The 25,000-nt window shown below is 38.7% G+C and overlaps 1 protein-coding gene across 3 annotated transcripts in view; it reads left to right on the plus strand.

Moving 5' to 3' along the window:
- PAG1 (20S proteasome alpha subunit G1) overlaps positions 1 to 16,259 on the plus strand; it is a 40,344-nt gene extending 24,085 nt beyond the window's left edge. Inside the window, exons 5-12 of one of the 3 annotated variants that reach the window (XR_015688112.1) lie at positions 3,295 to 3,368; positions 3,465 to 3,551; positions 3,669 to 3,753; positions 4,082 to 4,128; positions 5,155 to 5,220; positions 5,357 to 5,447; positions 15,485 to 15,621; positions 15,817 to 16,259. Coding sequence is in view for 2 of the 3 variants with exons in the window: in XM_087664318.1 (XP_087520444.1) it covers positions 3,295 to 3,368; positions 3,465 to 3,551; positions 3,669 to 3,753; positions 4,082 to 4,128; positions 5,155 to 5,220; positions 5,357 to 5,447; positions 15,485 to 15,559 (525 nt within the window). In the remaining variant the exon portion in view is untranslated. Of the gene's footprint in view, positions 1 to 3,294; positions 3,369 to 3,464; positions 3,552 to 3,668; positions 3,754 to 4,081; positions 4,129 to 5,154; positions 5,221 to 5,356; positions 5,448 to 15,484 lie in introns of all 3 variants that reach the window. The other 2 variants (XM_087664318.1, XM_087664317.1) reach the window with 2 other exon arrangements.
- The last annotated feature ends 8,741 nt before the right edge of the window (positions 16,260 to 25,000 follow it).

Raw genomic sequence — 25,000 nt, forward strand, 5'->3', positions numbered from 1 at the left:
AATTTATTCTTCACCGTTATTTTATTAAGTGCTCTATAGTCAACACAAAGTCGCATAGAACCATATTTTTTCTTTACCACTAAAATTGGTGTAGCCCAAGGTGAATTACTGGGTTGTATAAACCCTTTATTAAGATAATCCTTAATTTGTCTTTCAACTTCTTGATGTTGTGTTTCACTTAACCTATACGGTGGTTTAGAAATAGGGTGTGTATCCTTATTTATGTCAATTGGGTGATGTATATCACCCCTATCTAGTGGAAGGCCACTTGGTAAATCAGAAGGAAACACATCTTTAAAATCATCTAACAAACTACTTAATTCATTATTAACATTCAACTCACAAACATAAGAAAATTGTTGCTTTATATTACAGAAAGTAAAAGTGTTCTGTACAGGAAGAGACCATAACATATATACCTCACAAACTTCCTTCTTTATCAGCTTCTGAACTTCAGTAGAACACAGCAAAGGATTATCAGATACTTCATGTTCACCTTGAATGACAAAAGTCTTACCATCCCTTTCAAATTCCAGTGTATTATGATGGTAACTACGTTTTAAGGATGGTTCCAATCCCCATAGCCATTCCCTCCCTAGAGCAATGTCAGCTCTTTCCATGTTCATAATTTGGAAATAAAGTTTATCTTTATATCCTTGAATCTCAATTTCCAAATTGGATACCATTGTATCCCATATTTTATTATCTTGGCTTTGCATCATACGAACAACATATTGATGCCCACTCTTTTGTTGGGGAAGTTTCAATTTTTTGACAAGTGCATAATTTATAAAATTATGTGTGGCAGAGTCATCAATCATGACTCTAACCCTCTTTCCAGCTATCAATCCATGTACTCTAAGTAAATCATGTGGCCCAAAAGTAGGTTGCCACATAGAAGTTGACATACAACACTTATGTTGTACATCCATGTGAAAGACCTCTAAAGATTTGTACTTTTCATGCCCCTTTAATTCTAAGGTCTGTACTACATGGATTTGTTTTTCTTTTCGAAAAGCATGAAGCCAGAAGAAAACAGTTGGGATGGATCAGCACGAGTACTTTTTTTTCACCTCCCAGCCTTGCCTAGTATATTGTTGGCTAGACCATTGTGATCTGATTGCCAGCCGTCAAACCTTGGTGAGTCCTACTATTCTTATTAAGGGGAAGGAAATGTGACATTAATGTGATATTTAATGTGACATTAAGGTCACAAATATTGAATGTGACATTAAAGTGACATTAAGGTAAATCAAGGGGAACACGCACGAGGATGACCGTCCGGGCTCTTGGGCGCCCGAACGGGGTTAAGGGGAGCCGTCAAACCTTGGTGAGTCCTACTATAGCTCTTGGGCGCCCGAACGGGGTTAAGGGGAGCCGTCAAACCTTGGTGAGTCCTACTTTTGACGGCTCCCCTTAACCCCGTTCGGGCGCCCAAGAGCCCGGACGGTCATCCTCGTGCGTGTTCCCTTTGATTTACCTTAATGTCACATTAAATGTCACTTTAATGTCACATTCAATATTTGTGACCTTAATGTCACATTAAATATCACTTTAATGTCACATTAGGGATCCTCTACATCTTCTTGCTCCTGTAGGCAAGTGAACAATTTTCCCACGAGGGACATTGTCCAAGTGGCACTTGTTGCATGCGCATTCTTGAGCATGTAGCATTGCATCTCCACCTCACTCTTCTCTTGTTCCCCCTTTTTGGGCCTGAGAGGGGGTGCTGAGAAACCCTTCACCCTTCACCCGCATTTTGTGTTTAGGGTTTGGAGCCCCAAAAAGAGGCGTCACCCTAAATTGACTGTGCCTATTTATAGGCCACTCTCTCATTCATTTCTTATGGTTGATCCTTCAGTCCATCACTCCCACTCTCTCTCCGCTAGTCTTTTGATACTCTCCTTACATCACCTTCATCTCCTACCATTAGGCGCCGGCCTCCAATATCTTTGGAGCTGCGTTTTGGTGGCTGCCCTCTTCCTCTTCCATCTGGCGCTCATCCTCTAGTGTTGGTGATAGCTCCTTTGAGCCCTTCCTCCTTGCGTTTGGTGCTCTCTCCACCTGGTGTCAGTCATCACACTCTTGGTGTCAGCTTCTCTCTTCTTGGTGTCACTCCCACAGCTTGGTGTCATCTCTCCACTTGCTGGTGTCATTAGAAAGCTGGCGTTTTTGTTCCTCTTCACTTGGTAACTGTCATCCAGTTGCTGGCAGCACTCCACATCTTGCGTTTGTTGATCTGGCACCTTGGCGTCAGCTTCTCCTCATCTTGGTGGCTCCACTACATTGCATTTTGGTTCCTGGCTGCTCCTACACCACCTGGCATCACTCGCAGTAGCTGGCGTCAGCTCTTCAAGCTTCCATTTGCAGACTTCAGAGGCTCCTCACCCTCCGATGGCAGTCTCCCTGCTCCAGGCGACACCTCCTCATCCTGTGTTTGCAAACTTAGAGGCTTTTTCAGCAGTCTTCCTGCAATCCAGGGCTTCCTTTGTGCTACAGCACCCTTGTATGAGATTCACTTCATCAGCATGATTCTCTTTTGTGTTTCTTTTCTCTCTTAGTGTTTGCCGTACACACACCGTGTTTTCCCTCGTAAACCCTACTGTCTCTTTGGTCACTTAGTCATTTTGACACCTTGATGGTCTTATATAGAGAGCCAACATGAAAAGCAATCAGAAAAAAAGTCTCAAAATGGTCAAAAACAGTTAAAAAATAGGCTTTCTTGGCACTATGTGAAAAGTCCAATGCCTTCATGTTTGTTTCTTGAATTTCTTAAAGACTGGACTGAAAAGATGCTGTTGCATTTTGAGACCAGCATCACTTTGTGGATTTGGAGAGGATGCAAATCGCTGCTTGTATATGAAAGAACTGTACTCCTTGTTATAAGTTATGGTGATCACGGCCAATTATCAGCTTTGGTCAGGCAACCTTCCTTGACCATCTTTCCCCCTAAAAGGTGGTCTTCAGTGTTGTCTGCTATCTGTTTTCTAGTTGAGAGCCTTTGAAGGGTTGACTTTCCCCTGTTCCATAGGTCTTACCACATGTCTTTCTTTGGCACTTTATTTTCTATCAGCACCTTGACTATGTACCTCAAGAAAGTAATTCTAATGTTTGACATGGAGTCCATTTCAATTGTTTGCTGCTGTTAACCTAAAAGCTTTGGAGTTCTCTTAAATTCCTCAGTTCATGCATGGAAAGTATATAGAAGAGTCTTTTAATCTTTATTTATTTAATGAGACATTTCGAATACCAGACCTTGTTAACTCCGAATGACTTCTTTTCCATTTTGGTCAGGCAATGGCAGGACTAGCAGCAGATGGTAGACAAATAGTCTCACGTGCTCGAGGGGAAGCTATCAACTATCAGAGGTCTCCTTGAGTTTGCTTACTTCTTGTTTATGAATTTATGCTTTCTTTAATGTCTAACTGAGTGAAGCTGAACACAGTATATTTTACTTCTGTCAGTTTCTATGGGGAAGACATTCCAATTAAAGAGCTCTGTGACCGTGTTGCCAGCTATGTCCATTTGTGCACTCTTTATTGGTGGCTGAGGTGTGTTTTGAGGGTGACATGTTCATTAAGTCCCTCTTCTAGTTGTTTGGTGTTTTAATCACATGTTAAAATCTGCTGTTGCTTTTGTATGATGGGAAGCTTTATTGTAAATTGCAGGCCATTTGGAACAGGTGCCCTTCTTGGTGGCTTTGATAGGGATGGTCCACAATTATATATGATCGAACCTTCGGGTGTGGCTTATGTAATGCTCTCATGACTTTTCTGTTATTGTTGTGGCTTAAATAGATGCCATACAATCGTTTTGAGCTTTTCTTATGAGTTCAGTCCAGGTCAAGAAGAAACATCAGAAAGTAATGGCTTGCTAGGCATTTGCGAGCAGGCAACTTTATTTTATCTTTCTTTTTAGACGATGAATTAACTGAGTTTGAAAATGATATATCATGGTTATAAATTTGAGGCGATCTCATCAGATTTGAAACCATTATGTCAGTAGCAGTTCAGTTTTTGTGTTGATCTTTGTTGGAGTATACTCTTAAGATAGGATGTTTGCAACTGTGGGTTTTTTGCAGAGATACTTTGGTGCAGCTGTAGGCAAAGGAAGACAAGCTGCTAAAACGTGAGCTACATGCCTTACATGCCTTGAAAATTCTGGACTTCTGCTTGATTTACCATGTTTTCTGGAACTTTTAAACATGACAAATATTTCTACCATTCAATTCATATAACAACTCATGCAGTGCCCTATAAAGGACATCTAATGGCTACACAAGAAGACTAGTTGGAAACAATCTTCATGTTGGAGCCATGGCTAGTTTCAGCCTTGGTAGAACCAGTTGAACATCTAAACCTGAATCTGCCCATGATATTATTCATAGTTCAGAGTGACTTTAGCAGCCTCCAGGGATAACACACAAGGGTTGGATCTTTTGTTCCAGGCTGCATCATTTGCTTTAGGAATAGACATAGCTCGGATTTTGAACAGAGACTATCTTGAGATAGAAGATGTCACATGAGTCTTTTACTATAGACTCATAATGAGAGAGTTTCTCAGTTTTAGTTCTTATCCTCTATTTTTGCAGTCATATTAACTGTCTTGGAGACATTGATAGTTGTGCACTTATCAGTATCTGCATGCTTGTGGGCCATTTTGCTACAAAAATACTAAAAGTGTGAAGTGTATGTGAAAGTATCTGTATATGTAATGAGATGCGTGTCTCCCTTGTATGTGGGTTAGTAGTTGTGTCATGTATGATAGCTCACAAATTGAAGTCAGAAGCATTTAATGTGAAGAAGAAATTGAGAGACCTTGAGCCCTTTGCCGAAAGACACACTGAAGCAGAAGACAGATGTGGGGCTGGTGGTTCATTGGATCTATGTTTATTTAGTCCTTACTTGCTCGCAAACTTCATGAACCCTTCACTTACATTTCTCCCCAGAGTAAATTGGATTTAAGTAAATATGTCTGTGTACAGTTTTGTGAGATGATGTCCTGATGCATGCAGAAATTCAGGTTGAATTGAGATCCAGTCACTTGTATCAAAGATTAAGAGATTTTTGAGCTCTTGCACACAAAAAATATCATACATGTGCCTAAAGTTGGTTGTTCTATCTATGGGAAATAAAATGTGTTTGCTTGTGTCAGGGAAATTGAGAAGCTGAAACTATCAGAAATGACTTGCAGAGAAGGTGTTATTGAAGTGGCAAAAATGTGAGTACCATTAGTAATCTTGATAAATTGTACCATTCTGAAAGCTGTAATCTTGTTATTTTGATACCAGGACTTGAAAGGAAGTTACTGTGATAGTGTCACTGATTTAACATATGCACATGGTCCTTATCTACAGTATATATGGTGTTCATGATGAAGCCAAAGACAAAGACTTTGAACTCGAGATGAGTTGGATTTGTGAGGAATCAAATCGGGAACATCAACGGGTGAGCAGACTAGGACTAAGGACTTTATATAGATTTTTGATTGTGAGATTCAAGAATCTAGATACTTGCCATTGTTACGATATTGATTGCAAGAGATCCAAATTTACAAATTATATGCAATTAAAAAAGGTCAGCAATGCACATGTGGTACTTGACGTTCATCATCATTATAATCCAGCCTTTACACGCTATACGATTGATAAGCAGCAAGCACCCTTTAACAGTAGCAGTTAGGTGTATCCCTGGCTGTGATGTACGGCTTTCTGGGCTTTTCACAGAAAGTGTTCATCTAAAATTTTTGAAGTAGGAGATACAGCATGTATGAACTATGACTATAGGTGCCTGATGACACAGGCATGAATCAAGGACACAGTACAGTGCCACGTGGTTGGACAGCATGAAAGACAACTAGTTCCAGAAAGGAGGAGGTCTGGAGGCCCAGATGGCAGAACTTTAGAGGAGCTCCATGAGGAAAGACAGGTGGCATAGCTTTCTACAGAGACCTGTTGATTGTGACCAGGTCTCTCACATAGTGCTTCAAGCTAGAGCTTCACTATGTGCACGACCAGGTTTCTCATATACTGTACAAGCCATCGCCTCAGTTTAGGAGTGCACTATGAGAATGGTCATTCACCAGTTCAACACTTCCCTTCTGACTCCTTTTATTGGGGAAGTTATTAAGAGCTGTCCTAGCACTTCTGCACTGGAAATAGGAGAGGATGGCCTTCTTGTAGACTTGTTTCTGTGGTTTTGGGAGACTTTGCAATTGAGGATCCTTCTAGCATTTTAGGAGATACACGGACATTGGTAGCATGCTGGAGGCCTTAGCTCAGGGTTCAATTTCAACCCATTTGGAAGGACCTCAAAGATAGATTCGACGTTGAATAGTACAGGCCTAGTTAGGAACAACAAACAAAATCCTAGCCATCTTCTAGACCTCTCTGAAATGGATTATTCAGGAGTGAGTATTTGCTAATATATTTACTTTTTGAGAGAGTATGTATTTTGCTCGGGTGAGGCATGGGAGTCTTGTATGTGCTACTTGTCGACTTTGAAAATCCGTGTGACGACAAGGCTGGTGGACTGCTTGAGAGGGTGTATGGAATTGGTGGGTTTTTATAGGTTGTGTATTGGAAGAGTTGTGGTTTGTCATTACGCTGCTCCTTACCCACCTCTTAGATTACATGCAAGTTGGTTTGATGTTACTGTTGCATCTCTTTAAGTTGAGTTTGCAGAGTTGCCACAAGCGATGAATTTGTGTTGGATGTGAAGGAAGGAGATGCTTGAGGACGATGTTCATGTGTGTACTCAGGATTGGGAGAAGTTGAGCGGATATCCTCCATGTGTTGGGGTTTGTTGGGAACAAGAGCCTCAAATAGAGGTGTGTTATGAGAAGCCATGGTGATAAGAAGTAATATTGGTGAATGGTGAGAGTAGGAGAATGGTGAGATAGAGTGAGTGAGAAAGAAAGAGGGACAGAATCACAAAAAGTTGCTGTTATCGAATAATAATACAACACAGTGATATAGAGTAGGGTGCCAAAAAAATAGAAACATGGTGTCTTTCTTTTTAAGGCATTGGACATTCTAGGTGTCTCTAATTTTAAGTTGAGACTAATTAGTCCCTAAAAAAGTAGACACAATACAAAATCAATGTAGCCTCTCATGAGTTGGGTCCATGTGGCCTTTTAGGGCCTCATCACACAATTGAGTGATGAGTTTTCCATTCTACCATGTCGCATGCCAAACACCTTGATCCATAATCCCTAGCCGTCCACAACAATTGAGTGATGAGTTTTCCATTCTACCATGTCGCATGCCAAACACCTTGATCCATAATCCATAATCCCTACCTCATCACACAATTGAGTGATGAGTTTTCCATTCTACCATGTCGCATGCCAAACACCTTGATCCATAATCCCTAGCCGTCCACAACAATCTCCTAACTCCACCGTCTTTAGATTGATGCCTCGACTACTAACTCTTGATTGAACAAGGAGTTTTCTTTTAGGCTTGATTTTGTAGCCAGGGTTGTCCCCCATCTCTAGTGCAACCTTGTTGGATAGCATTGTGCCGCATAGGAGCAATAGAATGGGAGTGGGAATGGGAGGTCTTGAGGGAATGGGAGTAAGGCCCAAGGGGGATAGGAATGCAAGGGGAACGACTTGCACAATACACATAACTCATATATCTCAATATATTAATTTATATATTTTGTAAAAGCTCTTCAAAAGAACACATGTATAATTTGCAGACATGATTGTTAATTAAATTAAAATGGCACATAAGATCCGATATAGATGATAATCTAACATCAATCTACATAACAGAGTTAAGGAGCATTAAGTGAGAACTACATTGGACAAAATATGGGAGCTTGAAAATTGGAAGTCTCTTAAAGTAACCTATGGATCTCACAGGGCTGCTATCAGTAGCAAGACTTTCAAGAAGACTATCATCCATATTGTCTAAGAAAGACATATTCTCATCAAAATCAGTATTTGCAAGATTCAAAGCATCTTGATCATCGGCAACATTTGTAGCCATAGGTGTCTCCTCATCCTCATCATTTGAGGACTCCATGTCATCAAGAGCTATACAAATTTTTGTCTTGAAGAAAGCCATATGTTCACGCAAGTGTACGTTTAAACTCACAAATATCAAGTCAATCACTTGTTTTGTCCCAAATCTATTCATCTTTTTAGATACAATATGCCCAAATACACCCCATAGTTGCTCAATGGAATAATTGCTTGCACCTCGAGACAAAGTTTGCACTCCCAATTTTTGAAGCTTAGACATACGTCCCCCATAATCTTCCCACCACAAGGTAGTCTTGATCTTGAATTGATCTCTTTGTGCGTCAATGGACCCAAACCTTCCCATCTTGTTTCTATCAAAAGCAAGCGGGTCTTTCATTAATCTTCTCTTTGTGTCAATGGGCATCAACCTAGAGAGCATTGTGTTGCAACTTTGTATGATCTCATCGTCTCTCTTGATTCCACCCTTGGAACTTTGTCATATTAGGGGGATGCCTAAATTTTAGGAGTCTCGGATTGGTCTAAAAATGTTAGTTTTAAAAAATAGGGATGATATTAAAAAAATAGTAAGTTATTCCTATTTTTGACAATACATAGCCCAAAAAGGAAGTCTATAGAGAGGAGACAAGCGTTCGAATGCTTATCACACAAGCTTTCAAGTGTCCTTTCACTTGTCACACCTCATGACGTGTGGTTGAACACTTGTCTTGTACTACTACATTTTCCATTTTGCACTAGCTTATTCCTTCCCTTGTAAAGAGAGCTCATTTTTCTTCATTCTACATTAGTTTTCTTTGTTTTAACTCTTGTACAACAGCTGAAGATAGTCTAAAGTTGGCCCCATCCATCTAGGTCATTATTTTTCACTCCTCCACCATCAAATATCTCGATAGTCCTTCTTTTGCTTATGTTTTACAAGAGAGCAAGCTTGTAAATTTGTTACAAAATGTATTGTTGATCATTAATGGAAAAAGGCTGATTTTTTCTCTTTTTGGTCACATCTTGTAAATAAATTTCTTGTTTTAATTGCATGCATAGTAAATGATGCATGTGTGTATGTATAGTCTTGGCTTAAGATTGCACATAGACTTTTATGTAATTGTTTTCTTGAAGGATTTACCATTTTGGTACATATGTCTTTGGAAGTGCTAAATTATCATTTTGGTATCAATTTTATATTGGTTTGATATTTGGATAGCTGTTGATTGGCTTTGTGGGGTAGTTTGCTTGTAGTCCGTTGCTATTTTGAGCCCACAATTGGGTATTCCTACTTGGGTTTAGTAAAAATAGATTCCTTTTTTTTTGGGGGAGGGGGGAGCATTTGCCTATCTTCATCTCTCAATTCCGTAATTGTAAATTGTTATATTTAGCTTTTAGTATTTGTTCTCTTTATTTCTTATAATATTAAGCCTTGAAAACAAACAAATATTATAATTGTTGAGCATACTATGTTGTTCGGGGCTTTTATACATATACATTGTACGACGGTCTATACTAGTTGGATTTGTATTAGAAAAAAGCATCAAAGGGTGTCTTACAGGTTGATGCCACTACCATAGATGACATCAAGTTGTAGCATGCTTGGTTTGGTCATCTCAAATATGGTAGTTTGCTTCATTGAGAAGCAAAAATATGGTGTTTGTTCTTCCTTCGTTAAAAGCATCTACTTGTAATGTATGAGAAAGTTGTATACTTCGCAAATTTTATTGCCATATTTTTCAGAATTGGATCTATGTTTGCCGATTAGAAATTGCAACTTGCACATAGTGATCTTTGTGGACCCATGTACATTGACTTCATTGAAGAATATTTGTATTTGTGACCTTCATTGATGACATGACTTGTTAGTATCGGGTATATGCATTGGAGCACTATTGGAGGTGTTCGTATACTTTAAAATCATATTGGCCTTAGCTGAAAATATTAGTGGTTGCAAGTTGATTACTCTTTGTAGTGATTGAGGGAATCTATGTCAGTTGATTACTCTTCGTAGTGATCGAGGGGGGAATCTATGTCATGCAAGTCTAATACTTTCTTGGGGTTAAAAGAGGCATTCAAAATGAGAGTACTACACCCTGTACACCTCAAGAAAAGAGTGTGGCTGAAAGAAAGAATCAAACTCTTATAGATGGTATGTTCTATATTGTCACATGATAAGCTCCCACCAAAATTTTGGCTTGGTGACATAAGCTTCAGGATAAAGCCATCAAATGTATTCTTATTGATTATAGTGTGGAAAGTTAGAGGTATCATTTATATCAGCCCACTACAAACAAAGTTTTTGTGAATAGAGATATGATATTTGCTGAACATGTAGGTGATTCCTTTCTTGATTGCAAAAAATTAGCCACTTGTCGGTTTGATGTATATGTTTGACAGCTTATTGCCTTTATATCAGCAAGGTGCACTTAAAAATGGTCATTTACAACCATCTATTTAAGAGGTAAATTAGCAAAATCATCCACTTTTGCATGAAAATCAGCAACGTGATATTCAATCCGTTGATTAGGACATTGTTGCTGATGATGTTGATCATGAAAGAGCTGCTATTTGAGAGGTTAAGTACGTTTCGAGATTGCTATTAGACACTTTATGGGATAGCAAATACATGCTTCTCTTCTTGGTAAAACTTCGGTAGCCACTAGACATTCTTAGGATCATTTTGTTACACATGCTTTTGTTGCTACTACATGTAATGAAGAGGCCATATCTTTTGATGATGCTTCTTAGAGTGAGCATTAGATAACAATGGATTCAAAGTTAGATTCTATACATAAAAATGACACATGGTGGTTATGTGACTTGCCTCTTGGAAAGTATGCTATAGCCAAAAAGTGGGTTTACAAATTAAAACGTAGATTTGATGGTAGCATTGATCACTACAAGGCATTTTGCCAAAGAGTATACCTAGCAACATGGGATTGACTATGATGAGATGTTTGCACCCACATCACGTGTGACTACCATTTGCAATGTTATTGCGTTGGTTGTTCTTTTTGGTTGGCATGTGCATAAGTTGGATGTGAAGATTGCCTTTTTGAATGGTGATTTAAATGAGAATGTATATATGACTTAACCTCTTGGCTTTGTTTAAAAAGGGTCAGAGGGCAAGGTGTGTCAACTATATAAGGCCTTGTATAATTTGAAATAGGCACCTAGGGCATGGTACAAGAAAATGCATGCTTACTTGATTGCTTCTCATTTAAGTAATTCACACATTGAGAGCATGTTATATGTCCACAAGAATAGGGATAATCTCTTGATTCTAATTGTTTATTTGGATGATATACTATCGGCTAGACCTCACGAGATGCATATTGCAGCCTTGAAGGCTGAATTGCAGCATTTGTTTGAGGTTACCATTCTTGGCCATTTGCACTACTATCCATTCAGTTCACAACATTTAAGGGGGGCATTGTTTTGCGAATTTAAGTACATTGGGCAGCTTCTTGGGTATTGATGCAAGGTTGCAAGCCTATCTCTACTCCAATTGAGATAGGCTACATGTTTACACGAGGATATAAGAGGTCCATTTGATATTTCTTTCTATTAGTAGACGGTGGGATGTCTATTGTACTTGTATAATACACAGTTGGATATTCAGTTTGGCATTTCAGTTGGCATGCTTCATGCATATCCCTCGTTCTAAGCATTGGCAAGTAGTAAAAAGCGGCTTTTGTTATCTTAAATGCCCTCACTCATTTTATCTCTTCTACCTTGGAGGCACTTTTTGCTTGCATACCTTCATGGGCAGTGATTGGGTTGGTTGTTTGACATGTGAGTGTCCACTAGCGGTAATGGTTTCATGCTTGGTGATTCATGCATCTCTTGGTTGAGCAAGTAGTATACAGTGGCCACAACGAGCTGTGAAGTTGAATACATGGCAAGATTCCCAACTACATTAGGATGTGTATGGCCTAGATGCCTTTTGGTTGATTTGTGTGTGGACAATAGTTACCTACTTCTATCTATATTGATTGTTAGAGTGCCATTGTTGTTTTGAGAAACCTAGTGTTTCATGCTTGTACTGATCACAATCAGGTGTATAATTGTCAAAGAGAGGCTTCATGCAGGAGAGAGAGACTTGATTCATGTCCCTACACAAGAGGATTCAGCAAATATATTTACTAAGCTCTTTCGAGAAAATGTTTGAGGCCTTTCACAAGACTCTAGGCTTACTATCATTTGGGGATTGATATGCCATTTTTAATATACGTTCACATCATTCACTCCAAGAAGGGTTTGTCATACTTATCGTGGTCCCATTGTTTTAGTGTGAATACTTTATTATCCACAGGCTTGTTTTACCTTCTAGCTAGAGAGGAGCTTTTTTCCTATGTGAACATCTACTTTGCTGTCTTATTTTAGTACTTCAGGGATTGTACTTTCATTGTGTTCTTGCATTAGTGGACATGACATTCTAGCACTTTCTTCTTTGTTGATTTTCACCTAGCATCCATACCATCCTATTTGAGATAATGATGGACTTGCTAGACGTGAACCATCATGATCATGTGAGGGAATGATGGTTTTTTGTATGTTGTTGTATCTCATGACAAAGAGTAGGTTAACACTTTTGATATCAATGAAACATCCCCCCAGAATCCAACTCGTACTCAAGACAATATACAAGCCATACCCATGATGTAGAACCATAAAGGGAATGGACACAAGACTCACTTCTATGGGTTCAATATCATGGGTACAGCTGTGTTGTGTTTTGTGTGTAGATTGGATCCTAGGGGGATGTTTCATTATATTTCCGTGTCAGAAAAGTGAGGAGTAACAGAAGCAAACAGATGGAGCTGTTAGAACTATTGTAAACACAAGGAACAAAAAAGCACAAGAACACAATGAACTCAAAGAGACTAGACTTGGGAAATGGAATCCATATACCGAGGCTCAAGAGTAGGCAAAGGCATGGGTTGTGGGCAACCAACAATGTTGTAGTCTCCCTCTCTCCAATAGGAAGCAGAGCATGCATGTATTTGATGGATAAAAGTGGAGGAAAGGAATAGCCTTTGCATAGGCCAAATAAATACAATAAAAATAGGAGGTCAGCCAATTGCATCGAGTGCCAGAAATTCATGTGAGGTGCCATTAAATGCACTCGTCTCATAAATGAAATACATTCTGCCAAGCCAAGGCAGCCAAAGGGTGTCCGTCAACCCTAGAAGGGAACCTTCCCTGTAAATGCAAAGTAGCCTCATGTTCAAGCAACATTCAGATCATATGATCAAAACTGACAAGTGTTGATGTTTGAGCTCATAAGGTGTCGGCAATAGCATCAAACTTCAGAGGTAGCCTGCAGAGTTGAGTCCCTACAAGATGGGCTTTGGGGAAGGGTGGAGTGCATGTTGGGAAGCTAATTCTGGATCTGTCACCCTGAGTGAAATGATTGAATTATATCGGCCACATTGAACCAAGTAGTCTACAATTGTCCATAGAGGGTCACAGCTCACATGGTAGATGGAGCCTTGTACATAATTTGAAGCTTCTCCCACACCTTGGGAGATGCCTTGCAAGAGGTAATCTCTGGAATGGCTTTGAGGTGCATCAAAGGAGAGCTGAGTATGCCTTGGCATCTGCATTTCCTAGTCAAGGATTGCTTCCTCATAGTTATCTTCATCCCAATCTCATCTACAATGGAGGAGCCATTTTAGATGAGATGTAGAGAAGATAAAGTAAGGGGAGTGAGAGAGATAGGTGATGAACAGCCCAACACCAAGAGTTCAAAAGTTTAAGCAAAATAAAGATAGTTTGGGAGAGAGAGGAACATATGTAAAGAGTGTAGTGACTAAAGCATGACGAAAACACATACATGCTGAAAACATAGGCTGTACAAGCTGAAGCCTGTGTTAAAAAAATGAGAGATGACTACATGGACGGTCAAAAGGTCAGCAGCTGTGAGGAAAGCAATGGCCAAAAAGACTAAACGCAGGCTGGAATAGTCAAAATGCAGGTACAGCAGTAAAAAGGCAGGTTCAGCACTGTCAAACCTGGCTGCCTCGATGACAAAAACTGCTGCCCAGTTGAAAAAGGTGTAGACTAGGCCTGCTCAGATCAGGACAGACACAAAAAATTCAAAGCAGTCTACATGCATGATTAGACCCAAAACAACAGTCAAACATAATAGAGGACCAAGAGATTCGGGCTCTGATATCATGTCAGAATAGCGTGGAGAAATGGAAGCAAAGAGATGGAGTCGATAGAACTGCTGTAAACACAAAGAACAGAAAAGAACAACAAGAACACAATGAACTGACTCAAAGAGAGTAGACTTGGGAAATGGAATCCATATACCAAGGTTCAAGAGTTTGTACAAATGCACGGGGCTGTGGGCAATCGATAGTGCTGTAGTCATAGTGATATGGGATGGCCATTTTCTAGCTTCCCATCCTAGTTCCAGCGTGTCCTCAAACCGTCTCAATACCGTCCCCTTGTTAGAGCCCCCTCTGATGGTGACAAGGGATGGCAATTCTAGTCCCCATCCCTGATCCATTCTCATTCCCAAATCCTGTCCCATGTCACTATGGAGCTTGTGGTCTCCCTCTTCTCTAACAGAAAGCAATGTGCTTGTATCTGATGAATAAAAGTGGAGAAGAGGAGCAGCCTTTAAATATGCCAAATAGATACAATAAAAAGTGGCAGGTTGACCAGCTGCATTAAATGCCATAAGATCAGTTTGGCCAGCATTAAATGCACTAGTCTCAGAAATGAATACCTTTTGCTTGTGAACTTTGTCACCTAGGAAATGTACAATGCTAACATCCTGCCGTAACACTCCTCCATGTTGCTATGGTGTGGCCCAGCCAATCGGAAGTTGCATCTGGTCTTTGTTGTGAGCAACTTGGCAGAGTGTTGTTGGCAAAGTTGCTACTCTGATTTTAGATCTAGAGGAATCCGAGTTGGTCAACGATGGATTCCTTCATGAGGTTCTGATTATGGAGCATGCCAATCTTTATCATTAGAAACTTGGACCGAGTGCAAAGCTTCAGTATGTGTTTAAGGTTTGACCCTCACAGGTTAGACCAGTTTCTGATTACTGATTTTCTGATAATCAAGTAGTTGGCCTTTGTTTATCATATTAACCATTCACAGCCCATATATAGGCTGCCTTTGTGGCAATGTGTCATCATGATTCTGATTGCTATCATCACCATCCTGCTGCCTTGTTAGTTTACCTTTGTCAATGTTGGGGGTTCACTTGTCATGTTCCATGCTAGTGACCATTTTTTAAGTTTTTCACTGCTTGAGAGATGCTGTTAGGGGGCAGGGTGCAGTGTGACTTGATCCTGTTAAATCAATTCTTGGCTACAGAAAATAGATTTGAATTTTCAGGAAACTAACAAATTATGTGCAACTTTTTTGTTAGGTGCCTTCTTTGTAAGGCTTAATTTTTTCAAATTTCATTTAATTGCTGTTAATTTCTTGTTGGCTCTTGCATGATGTGATTGCAGTTAAGTAAGAGCTCAAATCTTATGGTGTGTGGCAGGTACCAGCAGAACTCCTAGAAAATGCGAAGGCAGTTGCCAAGGCTGCACTTGAGGAAGATATGGATGCTGACTAGTCATAAAGGAGGTACAGATGCAGTTCCTAAGAGCCAAGTAACTTACCGGTCATTATTTGGAGGTCCCTGAAAGTTGAACACCTACCTTTTTAGTTCTGAAAATAGATTTTTATCATTGCCTAAACTAGACTAATTGACAGTTTTGAATTGTTTGGGCCCATTCTTCTCTAGAAAATGGTGCCACAAGGCTTTCAAATTTTGGGTCTGAAACATAGCCAAACAAGCATGAACAATTACGGTTTATATCTGCACTGCAGGGTTAATGAGCACTGTACGAGTATCGGAGACTCTTGCTTGCACTTGTGCCAGGAAAAATTGAGTCAGGCAGTGTGAATGGCACAGTAGGCTACCTACGATAGTATCAAAGTAATTTCTTCCATTGAAGCTTTTATCCCATTAAAGGAATCATGAATCTCGTATAAACTTTAGCATTCTCACATTTCACATTGAGCATAGGATCCAAGAAGAGAGATTGTGTGTAAGGTCCTTGAAAGTAGGACATGTACTTGAGTTGTCTGATCAACCATTTCCAATGCGTATAGCTTTCTTCAAAGCAATGAATGGAGAAGGTGCTGAAAATTGATTTTTGTAAGATTTGGACCCAGCTGAGCTTCATTTAAACATCTGTATAACTTTTGAAAGTCAATGGGGTCTTATTGCTACAATAGAAATGTTGATGGGTAGGGGCCATTGTTTATTATTTATGTCCTCTTTCTGCCCGTTTGTGTCTGCAATAGCTTGCATATTCAGATCTGGGTAAACATCTTGAATCTTTGGGTGTAGGTGTATGACTAGATAGATTCTCTTGCAGACTAATGCTCTTAACAACATACTCTGGAAGCGGGTATAATCAGATTGCAGATGTTATGTACCTACTTAGTGTATTATTGAATAGAATTCAACTTCCATAGGGCTACCAGATGTGGGAGTTGTGGTCCATTTGACAGCAACCAACTCGTCCAAGCTTGACACCCACAGGTGACCTTTGGAAGGTTCTTAAAGTTCAGTAATTAGGTCTTGTGGCGATCCAATTATAGTCTCTTGAGCCAACGTTCTAGGCTTCAATCAGGTCTTTTGGTGAGTCAACTATAGTCTCTTGAGCCAACATTCCAGGCTTCCTTTAATAGCCTCTCTAACAAGGGAGCCTAGACCCTAGACATTAGTCAATGTGACAACTTAAAAGGATTTGATTATTAAAGGATCCTAAGGATGGATTCATGAAGCAATAATTCATACAACACAAGTTATTTTGGTGGTTCCCATCATTGACCTAAATGTTTCATGCCTGCTAGTGAAGCTAGCAAGGTAAGTAATGAAAGATGTCTTAGTGGATTGTTGATTTGGAGTAAATATCATGTACAAGAAAACATGAAAGTCACTAAAGTTGAGTGCGTGTGAACCCATTTATTTTGCAAGTGAAGATGGCCGAATGCTCCATGTGCACTCTGGTTTTCAAAGTGGACAATGCGTACTTGATGGCTCTTTGGCAGTTTTAACTATGGAAGATATCTAGTACTCAATGTTTTTGGGTAGACCATGGCTGTACAAGCAGCATGCTTATAGTGAACAGGTTTGGTGAAACATCAGGCTGTATTGAGGAGAGAACAAGTACAAAATTCAAGTGGTTATTGGTAGAGAGTTCTTGTCCTATTCAAGTAGAGAAATTCACTAACCCAAGGCTTGGACATGTATTGCATACCCATCTAGAACTACAAACATTCTTTAAAGTGGATATATCATATGTGCTTTGCATCACAAACAAGGGGCTATCAAGGCATTTTCATTTTGCAATGCACCAAACTTGAAAGGAGGAAAGGGCTATCAAGGCCGTCTGATTTTGTAATGCACCACCCCCATAATAAGTATCCCTGCAAATGTCAAGGTGGTGATGTCACTATGGACAGGTTGCAAGCAAGCTTTGCTAGGATCTAATTGCCAGGAATGGTTTCAAAATGCCCTTCACAAAGACTATCTATGATTTATATCTAGCTGATATCATAATGTAAGGATAAGTTTGTTCAAGTGTTCTATCACCCAATGTTTGCAAGGATAAGTTCTCTTATGTGTTGTATCTGTTGTTAAGGATAAATTGGCCCCAGTGTTTTATCATCTAGCGTATGTTATGCCTCAGGGTGAATGACAAACCTTAGAGGTGGTGGTAACAAGCATTTGCTCATTACTATAGTGGATGTCCGATGATTGATGATCAAGCTCCTTGAGCTGGTCTACATAATTTCTTTCTAGAGATTAATTCTTACAAGCAATTGTTGTAAAACAACAGTCATATAAAGTACGTAAACTTCCATTTTCTTTTAATCAAGCTTTTACTTCTAACTCTTTTTAATTCTCTAAATGTTATATTTTTGACATACCACAAAAAAATTTAATAGAGGGGGGAGTGTTCATAGTTTTTGATAGTGAAATGGTTGTGGATTCCTTGTTAGAAAATACTTAATAGTCAAAGTGAATGGATCTCCTTGTAGAGGATATTTGGCTCTAGCCTTATGGTGTTTATAGCATTCAAGTAGTTCTATGCTAAATATGTACTTTTGAGTAATCAATAAAGTGTGACTAACTTATTGGCACAGTTTTTCTTCTATTGGATTTGATAGTGATATAACAGCTTTCGTGATCACAACTTGCTTCGGATTGTTTTTTTCACCTCGCTTTCTTGTGTTATGGTGGGCCTTATCTTTATTGAGGTGCTAAATGATGGTGGGAAGACGAAGGGTGATGGGGGTAGTTTGGCTTTAGAGGGAGTGAGGCTTTCTTTTGATTTCTAATCCTCCTTTTAAGGGGGTGTCTTGTGGTTAGTTCCAATGTGCTATATCGCATCCTTCCTTGAAAGAAATAGAGATGCCTTCATCTCAAACTTACATGGTAGGGATAGATGGGAAACCATAACAAGGGAGGGGAGGAGTCAATTCAATGAGGGAGAGGTGAGGGTGGACTCCATATGCGATACACAGGAAGACAAAGTTGATGGGGGTAGTTTGATTTTTGAGGGAAGTAACTTGGCTTTCTTTTAATGATTCTACTTTTAAACTCCTTTTAAGGGGAGTCTTTTGGCGAGTTTCCAATGCGATATATTGCATCTTCCATCTTATTTTTCTTTTGTTAATGGAAATGGAAATGCATGTACAATATACACATCTTATTTGAAAGAGTATTTTGTTAATTTGTTCCAATTATTTTGGTGCATGGTATGAATGCTCTAGCGATATTGGTTACACATTTCTTGTAGTCAAAAGCCTCAATGTTTTATACTAATTTGACCCATAAGAGAAAAATAACTATTATTTTGGAAAACGTACTCTAGGAAAATTGTTCTAGTAATGTGGTGGTAGGTGAGCCATCTATTCAATGACAATTTAGATGTAAATGATGCAAGCTCATATATTAGCGGCTCTATATGGCAAAACGATGATTATACCTCATTTGCACATGTACATAAAACTACTAAAGGAGGTATGGGATGCACTTGCCAACTCTATCATGCACATCATGATGTAAATGGAGTTTATGGCACTTTGCCATCCATGTAATCTCATATATAGCTAGAGACATTGCTAACTAATAAGTTTTTGGGTAGAATAACTTTTGGATGAGGTGAAGTTGAAATGGGCTTAAGAAACTATTAAAGATAGTAAATGGGCCACTCCTTTGCTTAGCAAGTCACGCACTAGGACTTCTTTTCATGCTTCGTTTATGATGATCATGCTTTGATGCTTCTATTTATGATGGATAGAAATCGATCTCATTTGATGAAGCAAAAGGTGTTTATTCGATGCATTTCGTGTAGGATGAGTATGATTTGATTCCTTAAAAATGATGCACTGGATTTTCTTGATTTGCGTAAGGGTCAAAATGCCATTGGCATGAAGTGGGTGGACTGATGTTGGAGGAAGGAAAATGGTAGTATTGATTGCTACAAGTCTTTACTTGTTGCAAAATGTATTCTCAAAAGAAGAGGGTTGATTATGATGAGACTTTTCTTGCATCAACTTAACATTTGGCTAATGCTCAATCTCTTTTTGTGTTGGCTATAGATTATGGATGGAATGTACATTAAGTTGACATTAATAATGTATTTCTTATTTTTCATACGTCAAACATTGTCATGAATGTTAGCACACTCCAACAATCATTCTTAAGAAACTACCCCTATCATGTGCAAGACCATGTAAAGAAACCTCTTGTACATTAAGTTGACATTAATAATGTATTTCTTATTTTTCATGTCAAACATTGTCATGAATGTTAGCACACTCCAGCAAGGAACTACCCCTATAATGTGCAAGGCCATGTAAGAAACCTCTTGTACATTAAGTTGACATTAATAATGTATTTCTTATTTTTCATATGTCAAACATTGTCATGAATGTTAGCACACTCTAGCAATCATTCTTAAGAAACTACCCCTATCATATGCAAGACCATGTAAAGAAACCTCTTGTATATTAAGTTGACATTAATAATGTATTTCTTATTTTTCATATGTCAAACATTGTCATGAATGTTAGCACACTCCAGCAATCATTCTTATGAAACTACCCCTATCATGTGCAAGACCATGTAAAGAAACCTCTTTTGTTTATATGACTTGATATTAAATTTCCTAAGGTACAAATGCTATTTTAGTTGAAGGATCTCTTAGGGATGATTTTAGTGGTTAATATTTGCCACACCTAAATTGTTTGATACTTCCAATTCTATGCTTGAAACTCGAGTAGGCTCAATTTTAGTCTTGGAAATGGATATTTGCTCATATTTCTATGCATATCAAGTTATTGTATGTTCTTTTACTGTTGTAGTGAGAGAAATTACAAGAAATAAATTTGATTCTCTTGAAGATTTAGTATTTGTCAAGATATATCTAACAATTTCGCCACATTAAGTGGAAATGTAGAATCACCAATAGCCGCATATAGTTAAAAGATTCCCTTACATCAAATAACATTCTCAATCGTTGAAATAGATGTGAAGACTTTGATTCGAACTATAGGTGATTCACAAGTTCAAGATGAAGTTGAGTTGAGAGCAACATCATTTAAATTAAATAGTGAAAATGTTTAAAGAATCATCTTTAACATGAATGCCATTATTCTCCCAATCTATTCCATTTTGTGACTTCCCTATGTGCTATTGATGTTTTGGCCTTTTAGTCCTCATATTATTTTTCAAGTTTTAAAAAATCATTTTCTAGTCTTGGTTTCAATGTTCTACCTTTTAGTTTATAATTGGCCCCAAAAAATTGTTACAATTCTCAAAATTTTTAGTGAGCCTCCATTTTAAGATAGTTCAAAGCCTAGTCCAAAGCTTGGGATGGTCTCACAAGCCTTGTGTAGCCTCCTCCGCTGTAAGAGCTTGATTGTTCACTTGAAGCTCCAACCTTCACAATGAAGAAGAAGAATATGAACATAATGAATAAGAAGATGGAGATGGAGAAGTCAAGAAAGCTTCACCCTTGTTCCATTGTTTTGTTGCATACCTTGTGATTGTTTCTCTTTAAAATCTATTTTCATGGTTTGAGTAGTGGCACGAGGCTATTGCTATGCTTCACATTTGTGTTTTGGTAATAACAACATTGACTTAGGAGTCTTCAATGATTTGACTAAAATAGCATTTGTGGTCAGCATTGACTTAGGATAGTTTAATGATTTGGTTGAAATAGCGTTTGTGGTCAATGGTTACTTACCTTCGTCTTCAATGTCTCTCTCATCTTCTTGCTTCCTTTATTAGAGTGAGTGGACTTGCTAGGATTGAAAAGTTGTCTCTTTATCTTGAGGAGATGGTCTCTTGGAGGTTTCTGATGTCACCTTGTCATTTCTCTCAAGGAGAGGTTGTTGGTTCTTACGAGCATCCTTTGTTGTATTTTGTGCACCCTTCTCATTAAGTTGAGTAGCTATAGGAGGTAGTTGTTGCAAATTTTGTCATTTCTTTTTAGATGATGAAGGGACTTTCACTTTGGTACACTTTAGATACTTAGAAGCACTTAGAGCTTCCTTGGGCTACTACTTGGCAATACTAGGTGAATTGTTTCTCTCCTTCCTAGGGCATTCCTTTTTAGTTCAAGCAAGATCATTGGAGAGAGGGTGCTTCACAAGCTCTAATTGTGTTGATGGCCTTTCAAAAGCCATTGGCTTCTCTTGCGGGCTATCAACTACCTTAGGTGGTTGCATCCTAGCCAATATAGGATCAAATGTCTTTTGTGGATTAATAAGATTTGGCTTGGTGGTCTCTAACTTGATCGGCTCAGTCTCCTTTGTATTTTCATCCTAGAATTTGATCCACATTTTAATCATTTTCTCTTTTTATTTACCTTGGGTGAGACTCAGGTTGTGGTTTTGGAGGTGGTAGTGTGGGAAATTCAGGCAACCAAATCTATTGATTTTTCATATAGTACATTTGAGCATGTAGGAACACTTTGGAGAAGCATTATAGTGTTGTACCAACTCCCATCCAATGTTTGTGGTTGTATTCCCATGATCTCGTTTCCTACTACGTGTCATCTTTTCCTAGCTGGCTCAAAGGTTATATTGTAGCTTTTAGCAACTTTGACTTATATTTCTAGACCATGAGAATTCCTACTAAGTGGTACTCACTTTACCTCTTGTGCCTTTTGAATTCCCTTCTCTTAGGGATTGACAAGATGGCCTTTGTTGAATGATGCAATTTTCTTGACATGTGGTATGGTCAATAAAATCTGATATGCTTCATAGTCCACTTCACATTTGGTTTTGCACTTGAAGGGTATCCTAAGCAAAGCTTTTGTCCCTACATTATCTTCAGTCTCACAAACACGTAAAACATGATGGGCAAGCTTTCACTTTTCAATGTCATTAAGACCTTGTATTTTCCTAGGAGCAAAGATGGGGATCCTCCATAGAGTTTGATTGTCACATCAATAGGTACAAGTTTGGTTTGATAGATTGGGATCCACACATCATCGGTAAGGGTATTATAATCTGCTCATTTGTCACTAAGAGCCTTAGTGACATGCTCTCATTTTGTGACTATTTTGAGCTTGAGATAGATAGGTGGCATGAGCTCTTCGTCTTCAGGATCAATGGTTATAGATTGACCATTCAAATTGAGATGTTACATTTGACCAAACCATTTTGTGGTTTGCTAGATGGTTAGTGTTTAGGGAAATCTTGATATATGTGTCCTTCCCTACATTATCTTGAGTTGCAAACACGTAAAACATGATTGACAACCTTTCAAATTTCAATGTCATTAAAATATTGTATTTTCCTAGGAGTAAATATGTGGATTCTCCATAGGGTTTGATTGTCACATCGATAAGTACAAGTTTGAGTTGATAGATTGGGATCCACACATCATGGGTAAGGGTATTATAATTTGCTCCTTTGTCATGGGATGAGATCTTCATCTTCAAGATCAATGGTTATAGTTTGACCATTCAAATTGAGATGTTACATCTGGGGCCCATTTTGTGCATTGCTAGATGGTTAGTATTTGGGGCAATCTTGATACATGTGAGTAATGCCACATTCATTGGATCTTAGGTCCACTTGATTTTTTGATGAAGCTCTTACTTTTTGGGCAATTGTTTGAGCTGTGCTCTAGTTGGTGGGAATTCCAACATTGAGTATTTGTCTTGAGTAGTTTGTTCCTTTTTCTCTCCCATGTCTTAGCATCGCAATTGAAATAGGCCAATGATCCATGAAGAGCGTGTTACCCTCTTCATCATATGCCATGTAAGGATTTAGGTGTTCCTCTTCATCGTACAATTCTTCTATCAAATGTGCAAAATGGTTGTTAGGGGGTAAGTCATGATGGGTCAACATGCTTGGGTATTCATGATGGATAAATTTTGGCTCTAGGAGTAGTTGGGTGGGCTGATGAAGCTAGCTATGGAACTTATTAGGGTTTTCTAAGGTAATTGAGCATCCAATTAAATTTTCTAATAGCTGTAATTTGGATTACGACTTAGGAGCTTTTGAGGAGCTCACAATTAGTGACTCTGTGCTCAAAGCATCCACAATTAGTACAAGTGCATGCTAGCCTTAAGCATGCCTAAGATGGTCTTTGCCACAATGAATGCACTACATGTAGTGATAAGGTTGGGACAACTTCAAGGTTTCAACCATCTTCAGGAGCTCTTACTACTACTTCTTTACATCTGCCATTAGGACTTGTGTGTTATTTGTCTCAACCTTGCCTTGGCTCAACTATGGATCCTATTAGTTAGGTATGGCACTCTTGTCCTTGCTTCTTTCCTTATGAAATTCATCAACATGGATGCCCTCATTAATCCTTTTATCACGGATGCCCTTGATGAAAAACACAGTCACACCCTTGGTAGTGGGTATTTTGCAAATGGAATTGGCTCAAAAGGATTTTCACTTTTGTCATAGTCTCGCATGCTCTTCTCTTGTTATTTTTGGATACTGATTAGTTGGGACGATGAGATTATCACCATAGCTAGCTTTCACAAAGCATTTGATAAAGAGATGCTTGAGTAATGATAATGATGTTTCTTTGGTGGCATCAACTTTGATGAACCAAGTTTGTCCCTTTTCTCCTAGGCATAATTTGAATGCCTTTGCTTGCTTATTAGCATCACCTATAAGGTTGTTCACTTCACACAATTTCTTGAATTGTTCAACAAAGCTATGTGGCTCATCCCTAGCTTGATACTTGTCCAATTTGTTAGCCGCCACAAGAGGGATCTTTACTTGATCCTGATTTCCTAGTGTATTCCCCATCTCAATCAAGAGGGTCTAAGCAATGCGAGTTTCTACTTGAAGCATGTCTATATGCCTATGGTGAAACATGCATCATTACACAAGATTCGATAATGAATCTTGCAGGTAACTTGTGGCTCTAGCATTCACAATGTCCTTTGCATACTATCCATTTCCTCTTGCATGGTTGCAAGCTATTGCCTTATATCATTGTTGATGTTTATAAATCGGTTAAGAGTGTTTGTGCCTTGGTTGTACAACTCTACAAGCCTCCATTTCATAACTTTAGGGGCCATATTCAAGATATCAAAGTCAACAACATGTTGACAGGTGTCAATGGTAGTATGGAAATTGTCTTAGGCTCCTTTCAGTTTTTGTTCTATCCACTATGTTAGGTACAATGCTTGTGGTCTCTAAGTTGACTTTTATGAGATCAAGAAAATGGGTGTTCTCAATATCAATTGGCCTACTAGGACTGGAGTCTTTGCCCATCATGGGAGATGAAAGCTCAAGTTCGCTTCTTAAGTGCATGCATCCATGCTGAGGTTTTCAAAGTCCTGGGTCTTTCCCTCAATGATTTTTTAAAAAAGGTTTCTGGGTTGCCCTTGTCTTATCTAGGCCTCGTTGTTTACTATTCAATCAAGTTCCTATGGATTTCCTTGATTGTTTTGTATTAACTATCTTAAGCAAAGATTTCACAATTTTGATTTTTAAAAAATTACATTTA

The sequence above is a fragment of the Lygodium microphyllum genome, chromosome 23, assembly GCF_053477565.2.
Source record: "Lygodium microphyllum isolate KBCC chromosome 23, Lygodium_microphyllum_v1.1.10, whole genome shotgun sequence".
Taxonomy (NCBI): domain Eukaryota; kingdom Viridiplantae; phylum Streptophyta; class Polypodiopsida; order Schizaeales; family Lygodiaceae; genus Lygodium; species Lygodium microphyllum.